Below are 17,159 nucleotides of genomic sequence, written 5' to 3'. Positions count from 1 at the left end.
CTACGACTTGTGTACAGAGCTGATGTCAGCTCCCGCAAAGAAGACAGATGAGTGTGCAGGATAGGGAGGAAGCTTCCCCACCACCTGACCGAGCCCCAGTGTGTGGAACTGATGGAAGCTCTGGGACTCAGTATTAACATATCAGTAACAGCGCTGAGGTGGTTTCCTGTATGCCAGGAAGCAGAACTTTGTCCTGTCTTGTAAAGGAATGGAGTTTCACAAAAGGTATTTGCACAGTAGGTCTAGCAAAGCACAACTGAAGCCCTCTTGGGACGAAAGTGGTGGCGTAGCTGCAGCATATGCAGTTGGAAAATCCAGGACAAGGGCAGGCAAGGGTAGAGTGCATATGTGGGGCAGGAGCAACAACACTGAAAAGCAGTTGAGTCACTGCTGAAGAATAATACCATGCAGACTTAGGTAGCAGGAATTCAGGGGAAGTTAGGCATATAAAGCGCTCTGTGAAGCCATGGTTTGTTTTCTTCTGGTAAATGCTCCGTCACTGCAACATCTTCTGCAGTGGAGACACAGAAAGCACCTCACTGCCCTGTCATCGTTACTCCTGAACTGGAACAGCCATCTTGTGCAGTCATGATGAATCCAACTTCTTGTGCAAATTCAAAAATGTGTAAAAAGCTGCTACCACAGCACGTTCAAAGTTCTGTATGAACATTAGCTATTAACCATCCTAATCTTCCTATGAGACAAGCGGGTCAATTGATTATTCCAGTTTTCAAAGAGACAGGGCTGAGGTGAAGGCATTTCACCGGAGTCCCTTAATAGCTTGGTACATCAAAGCATGAAATCTTCTGAAATATCAGCTTCCTTTTTAAAATCAGGATTTTGATTCACTTACAGATACCCTCACCCCCAAGCACATCGATTTCTCGCTTTGTGTTTGGAAAGATGCGGGAATAATTTGAAAAGTACCTTATAAATTTAGGAGTATGGACAATCAGTGGTAGCAATTAGTGGTACGCATTTCTTGAAGCGAGGAAGAATGCTATTCTGCTGCAGGAGGAAAGACAGCGGCAAACTTGTACCATCACCTACCTATGATAATCGCTTGTTACTGTACAGCACTTTGTAATCGTGACTGCTAACGAAAACTGATATAGCCATGAGTGAGCATCTCGAAGTCATGTTTCTCACTTAGCTGTTTTTAAGTATTAGTGGCTCACTGCTCTGGTGTTCCTTTTCACTCAGAGGCCCCTCGGCATCTCTCCCTTCATCCCACCTCCCTCTTTGGGATGCTTCCCCATTTTTCCCACCCTGCCTGCCTCCTCTGGGCCAGGCTGCGGCGGGGAACCCGCCGCAGCCTGGCCCAGAGGAGGCAGGCAGGATGGGGGAAATCCAGCCAACACCTGCCCAGCATCTCTCCCCCTTTCTTCCCCGCACCACTAACAGACGAGATGCCCGACTGTGCTGCTGCTGCTCCCTCCCGGGGCGAGGCGCGGCCCCTTTAAGGCGGCGCGGGGTGCGCTGTCCCTTTAAAAGGCGGCGGGCGGGAGGCGGCGGCGGCTGCGGGGCTATCGCCTGCCCGCCGGGTTTTCCCCCCCTTCCTGCCGGCCCGTCGTTCGCAGCCGCCTGTTAAAAAGAGGAGGAGGAGGCGGCAAGATGGCCGAGCTGGGCAGCAAAGGGGTCACAGCCGGGAAAATTGCCAGCAACGTCCAGAAGAAGCTGACCCGGGCGCAGGAGAAGGTAGGGGAGAAGCGGGGTGCGGGGCTGCCGCTTCCCTGGGATACGGGAGGGGGGGTGATGCGGGTGCCGGGGCTGACACCCCTCCCCGAAGCAGAGATGCGCTCGCAGTAGGGGCAGTGTCGCCCCTGCCCCCCCCCCCCTCCCCATCAAGGGGCTGGCGGTTGCCTTCTCTGCCTGCGGATTTAGGGCCCTTTGCATCCTGAGAACACGAAATACCGATGTTGTGAGCCGTGAGGGTTTGCCATCCGTCTGCGCGCTCAGGAGAGGGAGAAACATGGCATCGGATTCATCTGGGAGGGAGGGCAGAGCGCCGCACGTCTGGTTTAGCAATGTGGATGCTTATTGTTTCAGCAGGAGGAGACCTCTCTGTGGTATTTCGGTTGTGCTTATGCGGCAATTTCAAGAGCAGTACTGTGGGTTTTTCTGCGATAGCGCTAAATACGTAACCTCAAGACGGTGAGGAAAAGGAGATGGGCACTTGCTTCCTTATCTAACAACAGCATAGCGTGATAGCTGTTACTTGCTTTAACTAACCTTGAGCTCCAGATTTTGGAATGGTGGTAAAGCAAAAGCTATACAGGCTTTAAAGGTTGTGCCGCTGTCTGCTGTGGGAGGGGTGTTTTTTGAATCCCGGGAGCCCTTTCGCTGCTCTCCACCCACCTCTGTGCCAGCCGAAGGTGCCAGGAATATGCAATGGATACTTTCCGTGTTCATCTCTGGCATGCTGCATCTGATGCCAGACGCCCGCTCTGTGTAGGGATTATCAGACGTTTTACGCAGGGACATTGATCAGCTGCTTTTATCTCAGGCACGCTCATCTTGGTTTTCAGTGATTTGCTGTGAGATGACATTGACTGAATAAGGAATGGTGCATCTTCGAGGGAGGGAGGGAGGAGGGTGAACAGATCTGCCCACTGCTGCTCTTGTTCCCTGTGAGTTATCTTTAGCAGCTAGATTTAATCTAGGAGGTTTGGGATTGGATGCAGTGCTGGCCTGAGTCTGTTGCTGACATTGTTACAAAATGCTGCTGGGTCAGAACGGCAACCCAAACCTGTCGGGCCTAATGTTGCACGTACTGCTTCCACTAGTTTAAACTTATTTACTGAGACTAGGAGCTTGATTTGAACTTGCCAGACTTCTTGGGAAAAGCCTAAGTGAAGAGTAGATCTGATGTGGAACTGTCTGCACAACAAGGTCCTGGCTTTGCTTTGTACACCAGAGTGAACATGGCCACATCTGTGGTTTTTGCCCTTACTGTGGTTCCAGGAGGGAGCAGGACAGGGAATCAGTCTCCTGAAACACAGATGCTAAATTCAGTCTGTGTTAGCCACCAGATGGCAACCATATTTTTAGTTAAGTTAGGTAGTAAAGGCTGAGCTCCTTGGCCTGCTGATGAAGTTACTGTATTTATTGGTGCAGCTTGGAGCCAAGTGTGGCCTGCCCGGCCCTTCCCTGACTACTTATCTGAACACACACAGGTTCTTTTCCTAGGGAGAATTTTCCACAAATTCCTGTCAACTGGAGATCCAGTTCACTTCCTTGCTTATTCCCTGATGGTGACTGGGGATGTGGGAACTGTGACAACAATAATAATTGAGAGTTTAGCTATGTATTGCAGGTGATTTGCACGATCTGAAATCAGTTGTTTGTCTCTTTACACAGAAAAAACATGGCTTGTTTACCTTTTCTCTTTGGAGGGAAATAAAACCCAAAGCACTTTCTTAACACAAATTCTGGACCCTTCAGCTGTTGTTACACTAATGCAAACAATAACAACTTTGCTGTTTAGGCTCTCAATAAAGAGAAAAAAGGCATTGAGTGCTTCATCATCTGACTTGCCCCTTCATACTGCTACAGCTTCACCTCTAACAATTCCTCTTTGGTGGAGTGTTAGGTATTTTACCCTTGTCTCTAAGGGACAGACTTTCACCCAGGCAAATGTGAATGTTAACTTTCAGCTTGTAAGGAAAGGTATAGCTGAATACAAAGTGTCAGGGAAGGCACCAGTGGTTATGACCATATACTGGTGCTAGTCTTTTAGCTTTAAACTGTGATACTATGTTTAGCAGGAAGGGTAAATCGTATATCTGGAGATAAGGACCAGGTGTATAAAAAATTAAAGAAAAAAAAGGTAAGCGGAAGTGTGCAGAGGTAGATCTGGGTACACAGCAGACCAAGCACTTAAAAATGTATTAGATTTTTGTGAAAGGAACTTTCCTTTTTGAGGCTTAAACAAGCTGACAGTGTTCCTTTTGCGTATCTTATTTGGATTTGAATCTAGGATAAAAATTCTTCCCTTCAGAGTGGTATCTCCCTCCCAACTTGAGCCCTGAGGCTTTGACTTCAGCTTCCTTCATGGTGAATTTAAGCCTTGTGTTAAGCAAAGAATGATGTCTCTTTGTTCAATGCAGAATTCACACTGAAACACTGTACACGTCCTTTTTTCCCTTCTGAGATGGCTATTATGTAAAGTATGTAAGATATTCCTTCAGAAGTACTGTTTGTTTTGAGCCTTTCAGCAAAAGTATTGGCTATTTTTGGAAGAGGCTTTCTCAGTTCCACAGGAAATATGGGGCAGAATGGTTGACTATGCTGTTTGCAAATGGGCTGTGTACCCTTTTAACCTCCCTCTCTCTATTCAAAGGTAGCCTCAAGTACAAGACTTGGCAATAATTTGCCCATTGTGCAGTGAAGTCTATCGGATAAGTGGATGCCTCTGTCCAGAGGAACCCACCTAGCAGGAAGGACCCATACAACCCAATAATATATCATCCTTTGCAACTAACAATTAAGAGATTTAGGCTGGAAGTTGTGCTTTGTTAATCCTGGTGTTAGCTGAAGGATTTTCAGACTGAGACGTTAAGCTCTGAACTCTTCATAATTCTAAACTTCTTAAAATGGAGTAAAATTGTAATGCCTTCAACGTCATGGTGTCTTGGAGAGAGCCTAGTGTTTGCAAACCCTTTTAAACTTTGCCAGTAAGGATTTGAAGGGGGTTTTTGTCTGTAATCCATCATCTTGGTTAAAGTTTATATTTCTGCTATGTGATCAGTTTTTATCTTACACTTTTTAAATTTTAAAAAATATCCCAAATTTTCCACAGTTCTTATTTTTCTTGAAGAGTATTCTGTTTCTGGATGTGTCACTCTGCACATGCACAAACATTTCTGCTTTGAACAGATTTAAACAGCATCTTGGTGACATGATGCAATCCCGGTACAAGGGTGATTTCCCTGTGGGGTTCCAGGAGAGCATTGACGGCCGGGAGCAAATGGATTGGGGTTCTGTTGCTTGGCTGGCAGTGAGGGTCCTCCTCACAGGATCAAGCTCTTTGCTTTTCCCCAGCAGGTTAGGCAGAGATTCAGGGTGGAAAGATGACATTGGCTGTGCAGGTATTGACTGACCATTTAAATTGTATACAGATGAATAGGTACGTCTGAGGAGATGAATTGTAAAGTTGAGATTGGAAGGAGAGGTTTTTCCTTGGGAGCTTTTTTGTGTAGAAAGGGATGAACTTTTTTATCCCTTTCTAGACTTAGGAACTTCCCACGCTCTGTTTATCCTGTAGGAGTGGTGGTCTCTTGCTCTCTTTTCATTGCAAAATGAGGAGTCTGTGTTCTGTGACACAAATAGGCTGTCATATTTTTTCAAGTTTTTGCTGCGATGTACCAACAAACCAAGGCATCCCCTTTTCTTCCTCTCTGTCCCTAACCAAAGGGAAAGGATTTGTTACAAGACCTGGCAAACCTTAGTTTGGACATGCAAACTCCCTTGTGTTGGGGGTATCATTTAGGTTGTGGTCTCTGCCACTGACTTGCCATGTTGCCATGAGATGTCACTTCGGCTTTCTGTTCTTGGCTTACTTTGTTTATGCCACTGATGTTTACCCACATTTGTTGGAGAACGGCTTGCAGAGAGCAAGGCCATGGGTCCCTGCAGAAGCTGATTGCAGCCATCTGAGGTAAACAAAGGAATAAACCCAGGGTACAGTTATGCCAAACAACAGACTGTTATGTTAACAAAGAGAGAAACTGAGGTACACAATGGCCTTGATGGTAAAAACAACCTTGGGAAAGGAGGCAGGCCAGAAGAGGGAAGATGTTGTGACATGTCTGAGATGCCACAGGGGGCTGGGATATTATAATATAGCTTTTTACATGTATCCAATAGATTTGTGAGTAGTATGCATGATTATTGTAGAGTGCTTATATAAGGTGTGATTTCTGTCAATAAAGTTGAAGCTTGCTCTATCATTCACATTGAATCGGCTGCTTGCTTCCTCCGTCCGCCGCACACATCCATGTTTTTGAAGTTTCTGTGATTTCACCTTCTGTCGGATCAAAGTTCTGCTGTCCTCTGGCTGCACAGTCCAAGGAGGCTGGCCTGTAGTCCTGGTGTCTTTTAGGGCCAGTATGACCATAACTGTTGGTCCTTAGGCTTGCTGATGCTTATTCCTTGCTGGCTACAGTGAAAAAAAAAAAAAAAAAAAGCCAGTAAAGCAAAGGCTTTGCTAAAGAATTTGCAGGCCAGTAAGGGGAAATAACCAAGGACACTGGCCCTGAAAAGGAAGGCGGAGGACTGCTTTTGGCAGGCCACTGTGGCCTGATGCCTCAGTGCTTTTTCCAGTTAATTTGTCTCACGTAACAATTGTAGTGGCACAGACTGTGTCCAGATAGGATCTTTTCCTTTCCCCGAACCTTAGGCTTTATTTCTCTCCCCTTGTAATCCCTTGCTGGACACGAGGAGGTTGTGATTTGGGTGGAACAGGCTTTGCAGAAAGCATGGCTTGCATTTTGAGTTTGCCATGAGAAGAATTTATTCCCCCTTATGAGGCAAGCTCCAATGGGTGGAGCATGGCAGGTGAGAACACCTGGAAATAAATTGTGGTCCTGTTGAAGCAGGTGTGAGTCTATACCAATGAGCAGCACCCAAGAACCTTAAACCAGTTTTAAATACAGCTGTCTTCAGGATTCAGCTGTCAAAGGCTGCCTGATCTGTAGAACCTCTGCAGATGGGGAGGGAGGCTTTACATAAAAAATGGTAGGTGCAGGAAGCTGTCTTATTGAGAAGTAATTATCACATCTACCTACCTGAGAGGAGAGAAGTTCCTTACTGATTTTCCTTTGTTCCTTTGGGATCCTTCTGTCTCTTCAAAACTTCTATTATTTTTTTTTTTTCTTGGTTTTGCATAGGGTGGGATGGTTTGGTGGCCATCTGCCTTGTTGTGCCAGTGAAGTCTTGAAGAACTGCAAGACTTGTTCTCTTGCCGATATGACATGAAACTTTTTTTTTTTCTGGAGGACTCTGTGGATGATAAAGAAAGGGCTTTGTATCTGTTAGCTTGCTTTCTCAAGAATGCAGGGCTTAGGTAATAGGTAGAGTCTCAAAGGTACTTTGTGCCTAAAGGTTGCTGGAAAACAAGCACTGGATGGAGGAGATAGATCTGAATTAATGCCCCTAATGTTCAGATGATTCCAGTATGAGCTCAGGCTGTATTACTAGGTATCAGATAATCTGCATGGGGCAGGGAGGAGGTGAAATAGGAAACCGGGTTCCACTTGTTGCCTTACCCATGGCGTGGTTTGATTGGCACGGCACTTACAGTACCCTGCTGAAGGTGCCCCTCTGTCTGGGTGTTGGCAACAGAGTTCTTTTAAGAAGCAAATGAATTTTCTGGTTGTAAGAGGCCCAGCCCTGTTCCTGCTCGCTTTATCTTCCCTGTAAATTCTAGTCGTAGAGATTCCTCATCAGTATAGTTCTTGTGAGATCAGGTTCATAAAGAAGGATCTGGAAGATTTCTTTTTAGTTAAAACTTTTGATGCTCTAGGCAGGATAGAGTTAGTGTTACAGAGCTCATCTGTCAGATGGGTGCCATTAATCTTGTCTGTCCTTTCCCTCCATCATACATTTCTGATTGTTAAGCGAGGTTTTGTGTTTCCAGGCAGAAATCGTTTTTTGCAACATCATGAATGCTCTTGGCATATGGCTAGCTGAGTCATTGAGGAAAGCTGTGTGCAGCCTGAGGTGTTAAGCATCTAGCTGGCCTGGGGTCTTTGGGAATAATACAGGTTTTCCTTTGTGACTCTTTGAACAGAGATAAGACCCTGTTGCTTAGGATCAAATGTGTCATAAAGCTCTGGTTCTAGAAACTTTTGTAGTGACAAGAGGATAGATTAGGTTGACAGGTATTGGAGTGGCTATTTTTTCTGCTGTTGTGATGGTGTTCAGACACCTGAGCTGCCTGCTGTGAGAGTTCTGCAGCTCCGCGAGGATCATTTTACAGACCTGGCTGTCTACCTGTACATGCAGGGGTCAGAATGTCTTCCCAGAAATGCTGTAGTGGCAACTTGACATGATCACGAAGATAGACTCAATCTGCCCAAGCAGATCAGAATGTAGGCCTGTCTTCTTCACTGGGCCACAGCTCAGCTCCCTGAGTGGTCTAGCAAATTCAGAGCGTGCAGACCAGCTGCTTCTGTTGTGGGATAAGACTCTATTAATGTTGGCCAGGAGACTATGCATTCTCCACCCCAGAGCAATGAGATGGAAGCAAATACTAAAATACAAACATAGCTTCCTCTAAGAGCTGCTGGCAGGTGAAATGGGGCATTGAGGTCCGTTTTGACATCAGCCTGTGTTATAGCCTTCTCTCGAGGGACTGTATATTTGCTTTTCTCCAACAACAGTATCAAATGTGTGAGTGCCAGCAAACCTGTACCATTCTGGCATTCATACTACTGAGCTAGAAGGGGGAATCTCTCACGGGAAGGGGTTGGGAGAGAGAAGAAAGTAATATACATTGTCTTGCTCGTTAAAATCAATTCTAAATATGGCTTTAGTTGACTATCTAACACTATCAGAACAGGAGTGAGAAACCTCTGCAGATTTGCCTGAACTGTTGGCAGTGGTGCAAGGGATGAATAAATCTTGGCAGGTGTTTTTTCAGCAGGTGCATGCAAGTGACCGATGGACCTCAGACAGTTCAGGTTTCCCTTGGAACATCTTCTGGCTTTGATAGCCTCTGAAGTTGCTTGATCTTCACAAAGCTGGCAAGTACTGCAGGGTAGGTCCCATCCCACATTGCTGGGGAAAAATTGGAAATATGGTTAATAGCAGAAAATAGGGTTAATGAATCTTTGGTTGTTTTAGGTTTACATTTTCATTATGCCAACATCCTTGCATAATTTTGTTTCTTATTTGCTACTCCTGTGTCTCTTTAAATTTGTAGTTCTGCGCTCTGAAGGAACAGCCCTTATAAATGGGAATAGAAACTGCCCAACCCTGAATAGGTTGTACACTTGTTTAGTTTTTCCTCAGTTCCACAGCCACGCCCCCCCCCCCCCTTTTTTTTTTTTTCCCCAAGTTTCTCCTTGATTATGTTGGGAGCTTGCATTCAGGAAGGTTCTGGATCCTACTTATATTTTGAGGAATATTTGGAAGCTAGATCTTGGGGCATTACACAGACCTGGACAGAGGTCTTGCAGAATCACTATGAAGCAGCTTTATGAAATGAAAAATAGGTACTGTGTTTGCTCAAATGTCTGCAAGTACACGTGTATAACATAGATTTTTCTACTATTTAGGCTGTGCTGGAATAAACTTTGTTCCAACCTGTGGCTGGCAGATTAAAGTTTTTGAAATTCAGCATTTTCAGAGGGGTGCAGTTAAGAGAGTCATAAAAGCCAGACAGTGTCGGCTTTCTTTTTCTGTAGAAGAAAGGAGAAGCCTGGGTTGCAGTTTGCTCTTAATATAGGCTGCCAGGCAGGATGAAGAGTGCAAACTTCACGAGTAAGGAGGAAAGCAGTACTTAACAACAACTAATCCTTCTGTGAAAACCATGGGCTGCATTTAATCTCTTAATGATACGTAGATATCAAAGTCTGAAGTACTGGCCTCTCTGCAAGCATTTGACATGCAGATTCAGAAAGCTGGTAACCTGTTCTGAAATATTTTTTTTTATTTGTAATTCTTCATTGATCATGTTTAGTTTATTTTAAGTAGGTTTAGATCTTTTTGTTAAACTTGCTTTAAGAGACACGCTAGTTTCTTGGTTCTTTTCAAAGTTACCGTTTCAGGAGGGAGATTAGAGGTTGATATAGCTGAAGTACAAACATTTTTCACTGGGCAATTGTTAATACTCTGCTTTGAAACTGTGTTAGACAGAACTGCAATGCTTGTTTGCCAGCAGGGACGGAAAGGGAACTTCAATGGTACAGTAACTGCAGTGTTTGAAAACACAGCTAAAAGTGTTTACGCTTTTTTTTGCCTTTATGCTACTTGGCTTGATTGCATATTTTATCAGGCCAGAAACAATAAAACATGACTTAACCAACTCAGAGTTGAGTTTGAAAGTATTTACAGAGTGAATTAGCAATTCTGTCCCATTAGGTTTATTTGGAATGGTGCCAGTGGCAGACGTGAACATGTACTGAATAACGTCTAAAGATTGACATTTGAACAAAAAAACCAGAAATGCTGATCCTGTAGCTCTTCAGTACCCTTCAGGTAATGTTACCGATTCCTGTAAGTTATAACAAGTCTTTTGATTCTACCATATCCGGGGGTCTGCGTGGGGAAGGACCAATCTTATTTCCATTCATACTTTCTCAGCCATTATGAGGAAAAAAGGTCAAAAACTTGAAGGGGAAAAAAATGTATTCAAAAATTCAGGAAATTCCTTTCCTAGAATTTGAATGCTCCCTCATTAATTTGGAATTTTCAGGCATTCGAGGGGTATCTTGGGGAGATACTTTCTTCCCCCTCTGTATATGGGTGCAACATGAATCTTTTAGTCCAAATGTTAATTCTGACATGAGAGACCAAAAAGGGGTGATCGGGTTATTGCGGCAGGGGACAGCATGTTTGAAAGGTTGCTTTGAAAATGTATTTTGAAAAAATTCTGATAAGAGGGATTTTTCTTTTATGTCTGTTTAGACTGAACAGCCATGGCAAAAGGCCAAATCTCGCTGGACATAAATTTGAGTCATTGAGAGAATGTACCCACTCTGATAATGTTTCCCTCATCATGCATACAGACAGTATGATTATTTGTTAGTATCTGTAGTGTGATTGTATTATGTATTACCAAAAAAGGCCATTCCAGAACCTGAAACAGTTCCAATGTAAATATTGGACAGCCTCAGTTAATTAAGATACTTCTGGTTTATTTTAGTAAAATTCTGTCTTCCAGAAGACTTAAAAGTGTTTTGAGATATTTTTGTAGCAGTTTGATAAGGATGGTTTTATAGGCAAGGGTGCAGGGCTATGTTTTTAACAGCAAAATTTTCATGAAAATACGTAAGTTGAAGTAATTGAAAAAGAGATTGGCTTTCTTTGGAGAGAAGAGCAGCTGTATGTGTGGGGATGCGAGGGGAGGGTTTGGAGACTGACTGTGGTGTGGTGGTGGTGTGTCAGAGAATGTCAGAGGGGCGTTGTGATCAGTTGAGCCCGGTAGTGGTACATTACATCCAGTTGCTTGTGATCTGAGGCTTGTTTGTGAATGGGTATCAGAGTCAGTTGCTAGACTGGAGCTTTTTGTGAAGGTGGAAGCTTTCACTCTCCTTATTCCCTGACCCTTGGTGAACATAAATAATTCAGGGCAGAAGTGTGTGCTGTCAGGGCTGGATGCCCTTACAATGAGGCTGTGGGTATAGTAGGTGAAAAAAGCTGTGTTGCTGTACTGGATGAAAGTGACTGATTTACAGCTAGGGTGGTTTTAGCTGCAATGTCTTCTAAGCTGGAAGTCCCAAGTCTCCAGCTGAGGCCTTAATTTTTGAGGATGTTCTTTGGGAAGCACATTGTGGTGCTTTTCCTCTCCAAAGACAAGGCCCAGATTCTCAGCAAGTACTCTGACAAAAAAGGCAGGGGGTTCTCACAGCTGGAGAACTTGGCCTACCATGCTCAGTTCTCAAATTTGCTGTTGCTTATCCTTTAGCTCTTCTAAGTAGAAGCAGTCCTCTCAGGTGGAAAGGAAGAAGAGCTTTTCAAAAGCCACTTGAGAAGAACCAACAAGAGCTGATCATCTGTGTTGTTCTTTATGTTCCCACTTCAGTGGGACAAGCTACATTCTGTAACCAACCTGGCCTTGGAGGGCACCGTTCCTAAATCTTTCCTCCATGTATGATCCCTTGCAGCTATTGCCCTCTGGCTCATGGAGTCCCTACAGCTGATTCAAATGTCCATGTCTTTTCCTTTGCCCCACTGTGCGTTACATGTTCCAGATCTGTCCTGGATTTGAGAAACAACCATCCTTGTTCACTGAGGTGGTCGTGAACCTGTACAGGAGCTCTCCTACCCTCTTAAGGGCTCTGCATCCAGCCTGTCCCTTCTGGAGTCCCTCTCCCACATTGTTCTGCCTTACAAGAGCTCCTCTGGCCCCTCCCTCCTAGCACACACCTGCTTCTTTATCTCTTTCTCCAGCTCAAGAATGGCCCCAAATGCCTTTTATGTTTTGTCCCAATTTGGTTGTTTCATTTTGCATTGGGGCCTGTGTAAAAATAAAAATACTTCTTGCAAATGTATCAGCATTTAAAATGAGTGTTGCAGAGGAGGAGGCGGAGGACTTGAGAAGGGGAATTTGTGCAAACAGCACTATTTATGCTATCCCTCTTACTAGTGTTACTGCTGACTATAGATAGGGTTTAATTAAGCTATGTTAAATGCCTACCCAAGGAATAGACATCAATGTTGCTGAAGTCCTGTTGCCTGGAATGTCACATTGATGCCAGCTGAATTAAGTGGTGCCATTTGGCCTTAATAACTACAGAGCTGTAATGTAGCTACTAACCAGCTCCACAGTTTTACCCACTTTATTTGATCTCTGATTTAATATTTGCTTAAGGCTGGGGCAGACAGAAGGTAGGGTGGAAACGTACTTGCTTTAATGGAGACTGTTTGACATTTCTTGCTTCTTTATTTTCAGGGTATTTATAGATTTGTATTCTCCGTAGTCTCTGGTTTGCTGAAAAGCAGGAACTCTAGTGAATTCAGTGTTTTTACCTGCCTGCTTCGAATAAAAGCAAACCAAGTGGGAAAAAAAATTGCTCAGAAAGTTATGAATTATGCACACAACTGCATATGGCCAAGATGGCTTGGTTGCACAAGCACGCTTAAGAGCTGTGTCTTCAGTGGTCTGTTTCTTGGGCAGTTATGTGGTAGAGTGGTAGACGTGGGCAGTTCATGCACCCCAGACTCAACAAACCAAGGCTGAATGGTCAAGATGACCCTAATAGAGCCTATGTGTCTTCAGGTGAAGCTGTGAGTTTTTAGCACCTCTGGTATCAGGATACCTGCTTAAGGTATCAAGGTTGAAGCATTCAGAGTCTGAGAACTCTGGTTTAACCCCTTAAGATTCTTAATCGCCCACACTTCTTGAGGCAGGTGTCTGCTTCTGGCTCTGGGTTTGGTCTGGTGAAAGAAATACCACTTCTGAATGGTTGTCCTGCTGCCCTGCCTCCTCAGTGCACTTGATGCTAGAGCCCTTTCTGTGAGTCTCAATCCATTTGCCTGTAAATAAAATCTTATCTTTGTCAGATCAACAGTTTGAACTGACACAACTACTCCCACTGGGCATCAGTTTCACATCACTCTTAAAACACATCTACCACTGAGATGTGTCATCTCCAGCCCCTTCTTTTCTCCTCCTTTCTGCATATTGCTGCCCCGTTACCATACTTCTGGTTGTGCTGCTTTACCAGTCCTCCCAAATAGGTGCATTTGATAGTAAGTTGTGGGTGGGGGACTAGAGGGGCAGTGACAAGTACAGGGACAGGGGAAAGATTAACAATCCAGAGTGCTCAAGAGAGGATTAGCCTTGAGGTAAGGGTAAAGTGGAAGTAAACCCAAGTTTGACCTGGTCCAAGTATGGCTGAATCAGCAGGACCATGGGGCAGTGGGGTGGTGCCAGAGCTGGGGCATTGACCTCTTCCCCAGCTCAGCTCAACTAGACCCATAGCTAGCACCCAACTTCTTAATTTTATATTCTCTTTCCATTATATTCTGAGTCTCTGAAACACCCAACTTGAAGGGTATAAAATAAATGAGGAAAAAATTGAGTGGAGCCTAAATGACCTTTGCCCATGGTTTGCTTTTATTTTCAGAAGTTTGGGTGGTGAAAAAGCAGGGTGTTTCCATGTTCTTCTTAAATAGGAGCCTGAAGAATAAAGGGTAGGAGAGGGAGATATCTATGCTTTCTTTTTAACTGCTAAAGTCTCTCAAGCAAAGGAAAAGATATATTTTTTCCTAATAAACTTTCATAAAGCAAGGCGAGCTCATACATTTATAGAAGGGGGAAAAAAAAAAGTCCACTTAAACTTAAAGGGAAGATAATGTACCAGTTGAATGTTTGGGGGTGGGAACATAGATATATCTAAGGAAGAAAAAAGCAAGAAATAGTTCTTCTTTTAGTTTCTTGTATACTGTTGGTTATAGCTGAGAACCCTTGAATTTATGCTAGGGTACAAGCTTAGTGCCTGGGCTGTACCTATTGGGCAGGCATAATGCAAACTTACCTAAAGAAATGAGAGAGGTATAGGAGTAATATAGCAAGACTAAATCAGCTAATGTAGCAGGAGCCTTTGAAAGCAGCCTGGTTTTGATGGTGCTTACATGACCTAAGAGTAGACGGACAGGACACTGAATGGCATGCAAGTGTGTGAGGGTAGCACAGTGTGACTGTAGAGACCAAGCTGTGATGTCATGTCAGTGAGAAGAGAAATTGCTTTTCTATACGGTCTGTCACAGCACCACTCCTGATGCATCATGACTTAATTTAGACTTGATGCTAGAAGCTAAACTGCAAAAACTGTGGGTGGAGGGAGAAACAACCTAAAATGTTGAAAACAGTCAAGAGGCTAAAATTTTCATATAAGAAAATTCTGGAACGTCAGGATTTGGGTCAGTGCTGTATGCACACTGGTTGCCCCAGCCAGTTCACTAGCTTAAGACTTGTCCTTCTTCTAAGTGTCCTCTGTGGGAGACGAGATGGTTGGTTTGAGGCTGTGGTTACCTATGTAAGAGAACCTTTCTGCTTAACTGATTTGCCATGTGCAAAGGGGGTGAGAGATAATGCTTGCAAAACATCCGGGGAGCTGAGGATTTATTTGTGTGTTTTTGTAAACATGCTGTAGAATTACCTTGAGGAAAATAGCTCTTGCATCCTGGAGATGTATTGCGTATTTTCCTTAAACTGCCAGCATGGCTGTTTTCTTGTGGAAAGCAGTCATCCTAAAGGCTGATACTAGAAATATAGAAGGTGTCTTAATTTTCTCTTGCAACAATGAATACAGATTTTTCAGCTAGATCTCTGCTTCTACTCAGATTTCCATTTAGATCAAACAACTGATGTTCATCTATTTCCACAGCTGACTTTTTCTTGCTGTGGTTTTGGGCCAGTATCCCACTTCTACTGGCCTCTTTGCTGTGAGAGCAGTTTCAAAGAGGTTCGTGCTACATCTTGGTCATTTCTGAAAGTCACTTGAGGGATTTTTGTATGTATTTAACCACATCCTTAATGTTAATGCCCTGTCTTAACAGGTAAGGCTCTCCCACCCCCATTTCATTTTGTTTCGTTTTGCTGCCACTTCTGTTAAAAACAAAAATCAGTTGTTACTGTCAAATGAAAAAAAAATTGTCTTTAACCTTGATTGCCAGATTCCTGGCTGAATTCACAGTGAATCTCAGAACCTGGGCTGGCAGGCATGAGTGAAAAATCTCCCCCACTCCCACCCCTTTCATGCACATGGTAAGCTGATTGTGACTTTCTGCACGTAAAGGAGAATGAGGAGTAAGGCTATGGCTGCACAGATTAATGAAATCCCACTGATTCTCTTCCTAGGACAAAAGAGGAAGCAAAACAATGTTGCAGTTCCTTGCCACCTTCATTTAATGTCATAGTACTTGATAGGTGCCAATAGCAGTTGCTTTTCTGCTATTTCTGCTTGTTCATGTTGCACCAGTGTGGTTTCTCCTGCAATGGGTGCTAAGGCTGCTTTTTCGGTTCCTGCTGGAAGGCCACTGCTACCAGGGAGTGGTTAATGTTCAGAAAAGCAGTCTGTTGTAAGGAGGCTGGGCTTCTGCTTCAGTATCCCAATATATTGACTTTGACAACTGCAGTAGAGTGTGGATGCCAATGACCTGAGCAGTTTACCAGGGAAGGAGGGGAAAATGATGCTGCTAGCGCTTCTCAAGATGATTTCCTTTCACACTGGGATAAATGATTCATCCAAAGTCACTCTTAAATTAGGTGAGAAGATGCCCGGGGTGGTTGGGGGAGAGGAGGGAACACTTCAATTCAGGACTGCAGTAAGTTTTTATCAAGCCAGGTATCTCTGGGTATGCCAGGAAACTATGCAAAAGTGCCCTTTCTGCAGTGCTGATGTCCTGTTCTGGGGAGCTGACTCCAGAAATTGACTATTTGGAGGCTCTGGAGCGTAATATTCCAAATTACATTACCTGCAGGGTCACTGTGTCCTCTAGCAGCCAGAGGCTGGCTTTGCCCTGTCATAGTTATGTGTTTAAAGAGCATTACTCTGATTATCCAGGAGATGTGATTAATGGGAGCTGATGGATAATTGGAGGGAAGGAGAGGTTCTAGGGGGGTGAATTTGAGTTGGCAGACTTGTTCCGCAGAACAGTGCGGTCTGCTTGTGAGAAGGTAAACGAAACAAACAGGTCTGGGGGAACTGTCCTGCCTTGAAGAGCTTGAGGAGGCAGATAGCAAGGTGCTTGTATGGGAGGTTGGGCCATTAAAATTGTCACTAGTGGGTTGTGGTAGTGTTTGAGGTACTTAATAAAGTCTTCTGGAATAAAACATGGGAAAAAATAAAAGATCTTTCTGTCCCTCCAGATCTTGGTAGCTAAATTGGAATTTCTCTAAAGCTTTTTAGCTCCCATGGTATAGGAGAAGCAGAGGCCTGCCTAGTGGGACACTGGAATCACAAATAGGAGGCCGTTATACATTGCACAGCAGCCTGATCTCTGTACCAGCCATGAGTGCGCAGGGTTGGTGAGGAGTTGCCCATCTCTGTAGTGGACAGAGGAGGCTGTGTGGTAGAAGGGAATGAAGGAGTGACCTGGCCATCAGAAACTTCCTGATCTCCAGTGGCTGAGAACAGCAGTGTGTTGGGCATTGTTTGAGGAAGGGAATGGAAATGTTCTCCTGGTCACAGGAGAAGATCGGATTGTGTAGAAGGAACAAATGTGTTTTAGGGAGCTGAACAGGAACAGAATCCAGCTGCACTAGGGGCAATGAAGAATGGGAGAGAGTGAGGGCTGGAGTAGGGCTTCCAGAGGAGGAAACAAGACTTTTTCAGGGGTAGTGGTGCTAGTGCCAGTTCTTACCTAAGAAAAGTGCTACTTTAGAAGGACAGGAAAGAAAGTGATTGCCAAAGAAATCCCTAGAGTGATGGTCTGCCTTGTCTCTTTGGAGCACTTGTTTCTAGGGACTACTGAGTCCTGGCCTT

The 17,159-nt window shown here is 44.3% G+C and overlaps 1 protein-coding gene across 12 annotated transcripts in view; it reads left to right on the top strand.

Annotated features, from left to right (window-relative positions):
- Positions 1–1,519: 1,519 nt before the first annotated feature.
- BIN1 (bridging integrator 1) overlaps positions 1,520–17,159 on the top strand; it is a 98,073-nt gene continuing 82,433 nt past the window's right edge. For all 12 annotated transcript variants that reach the window (XM_074911510.1, XM_074911506.1, XM_074911508.1 and 9 more), the window contains exon 1: positions 1,520–1,698. In XM_074911510.1, coding sequence (XP_074767611.1) covers positions 1,615–1,698 — 84 coding nt within the window. In that variant the 5' untranslated portion in view covers positions 1,520–1,614. The remainder of the gene's footprint in view (positions 1,699–17,159) is intronic.

Source organism: Athene noctua, chromosome 7 (genome assembly GCF_965140245.1).
Source record: "Athene noctua chromosome 7, bAthNoc1.hap1.1, whole genome shotgun sequence".
Lineage (NCBI taxonomy): Eukaryota > Metazoa > Chordata > Aves > Strigiformes > Strigidae > Athene > Athene noctua.
The sequence above is the reverse complement of the archived record's forward strand: the minus strand, read 5'-3'. Positions and strand labels throughout refer to the sequence as shown.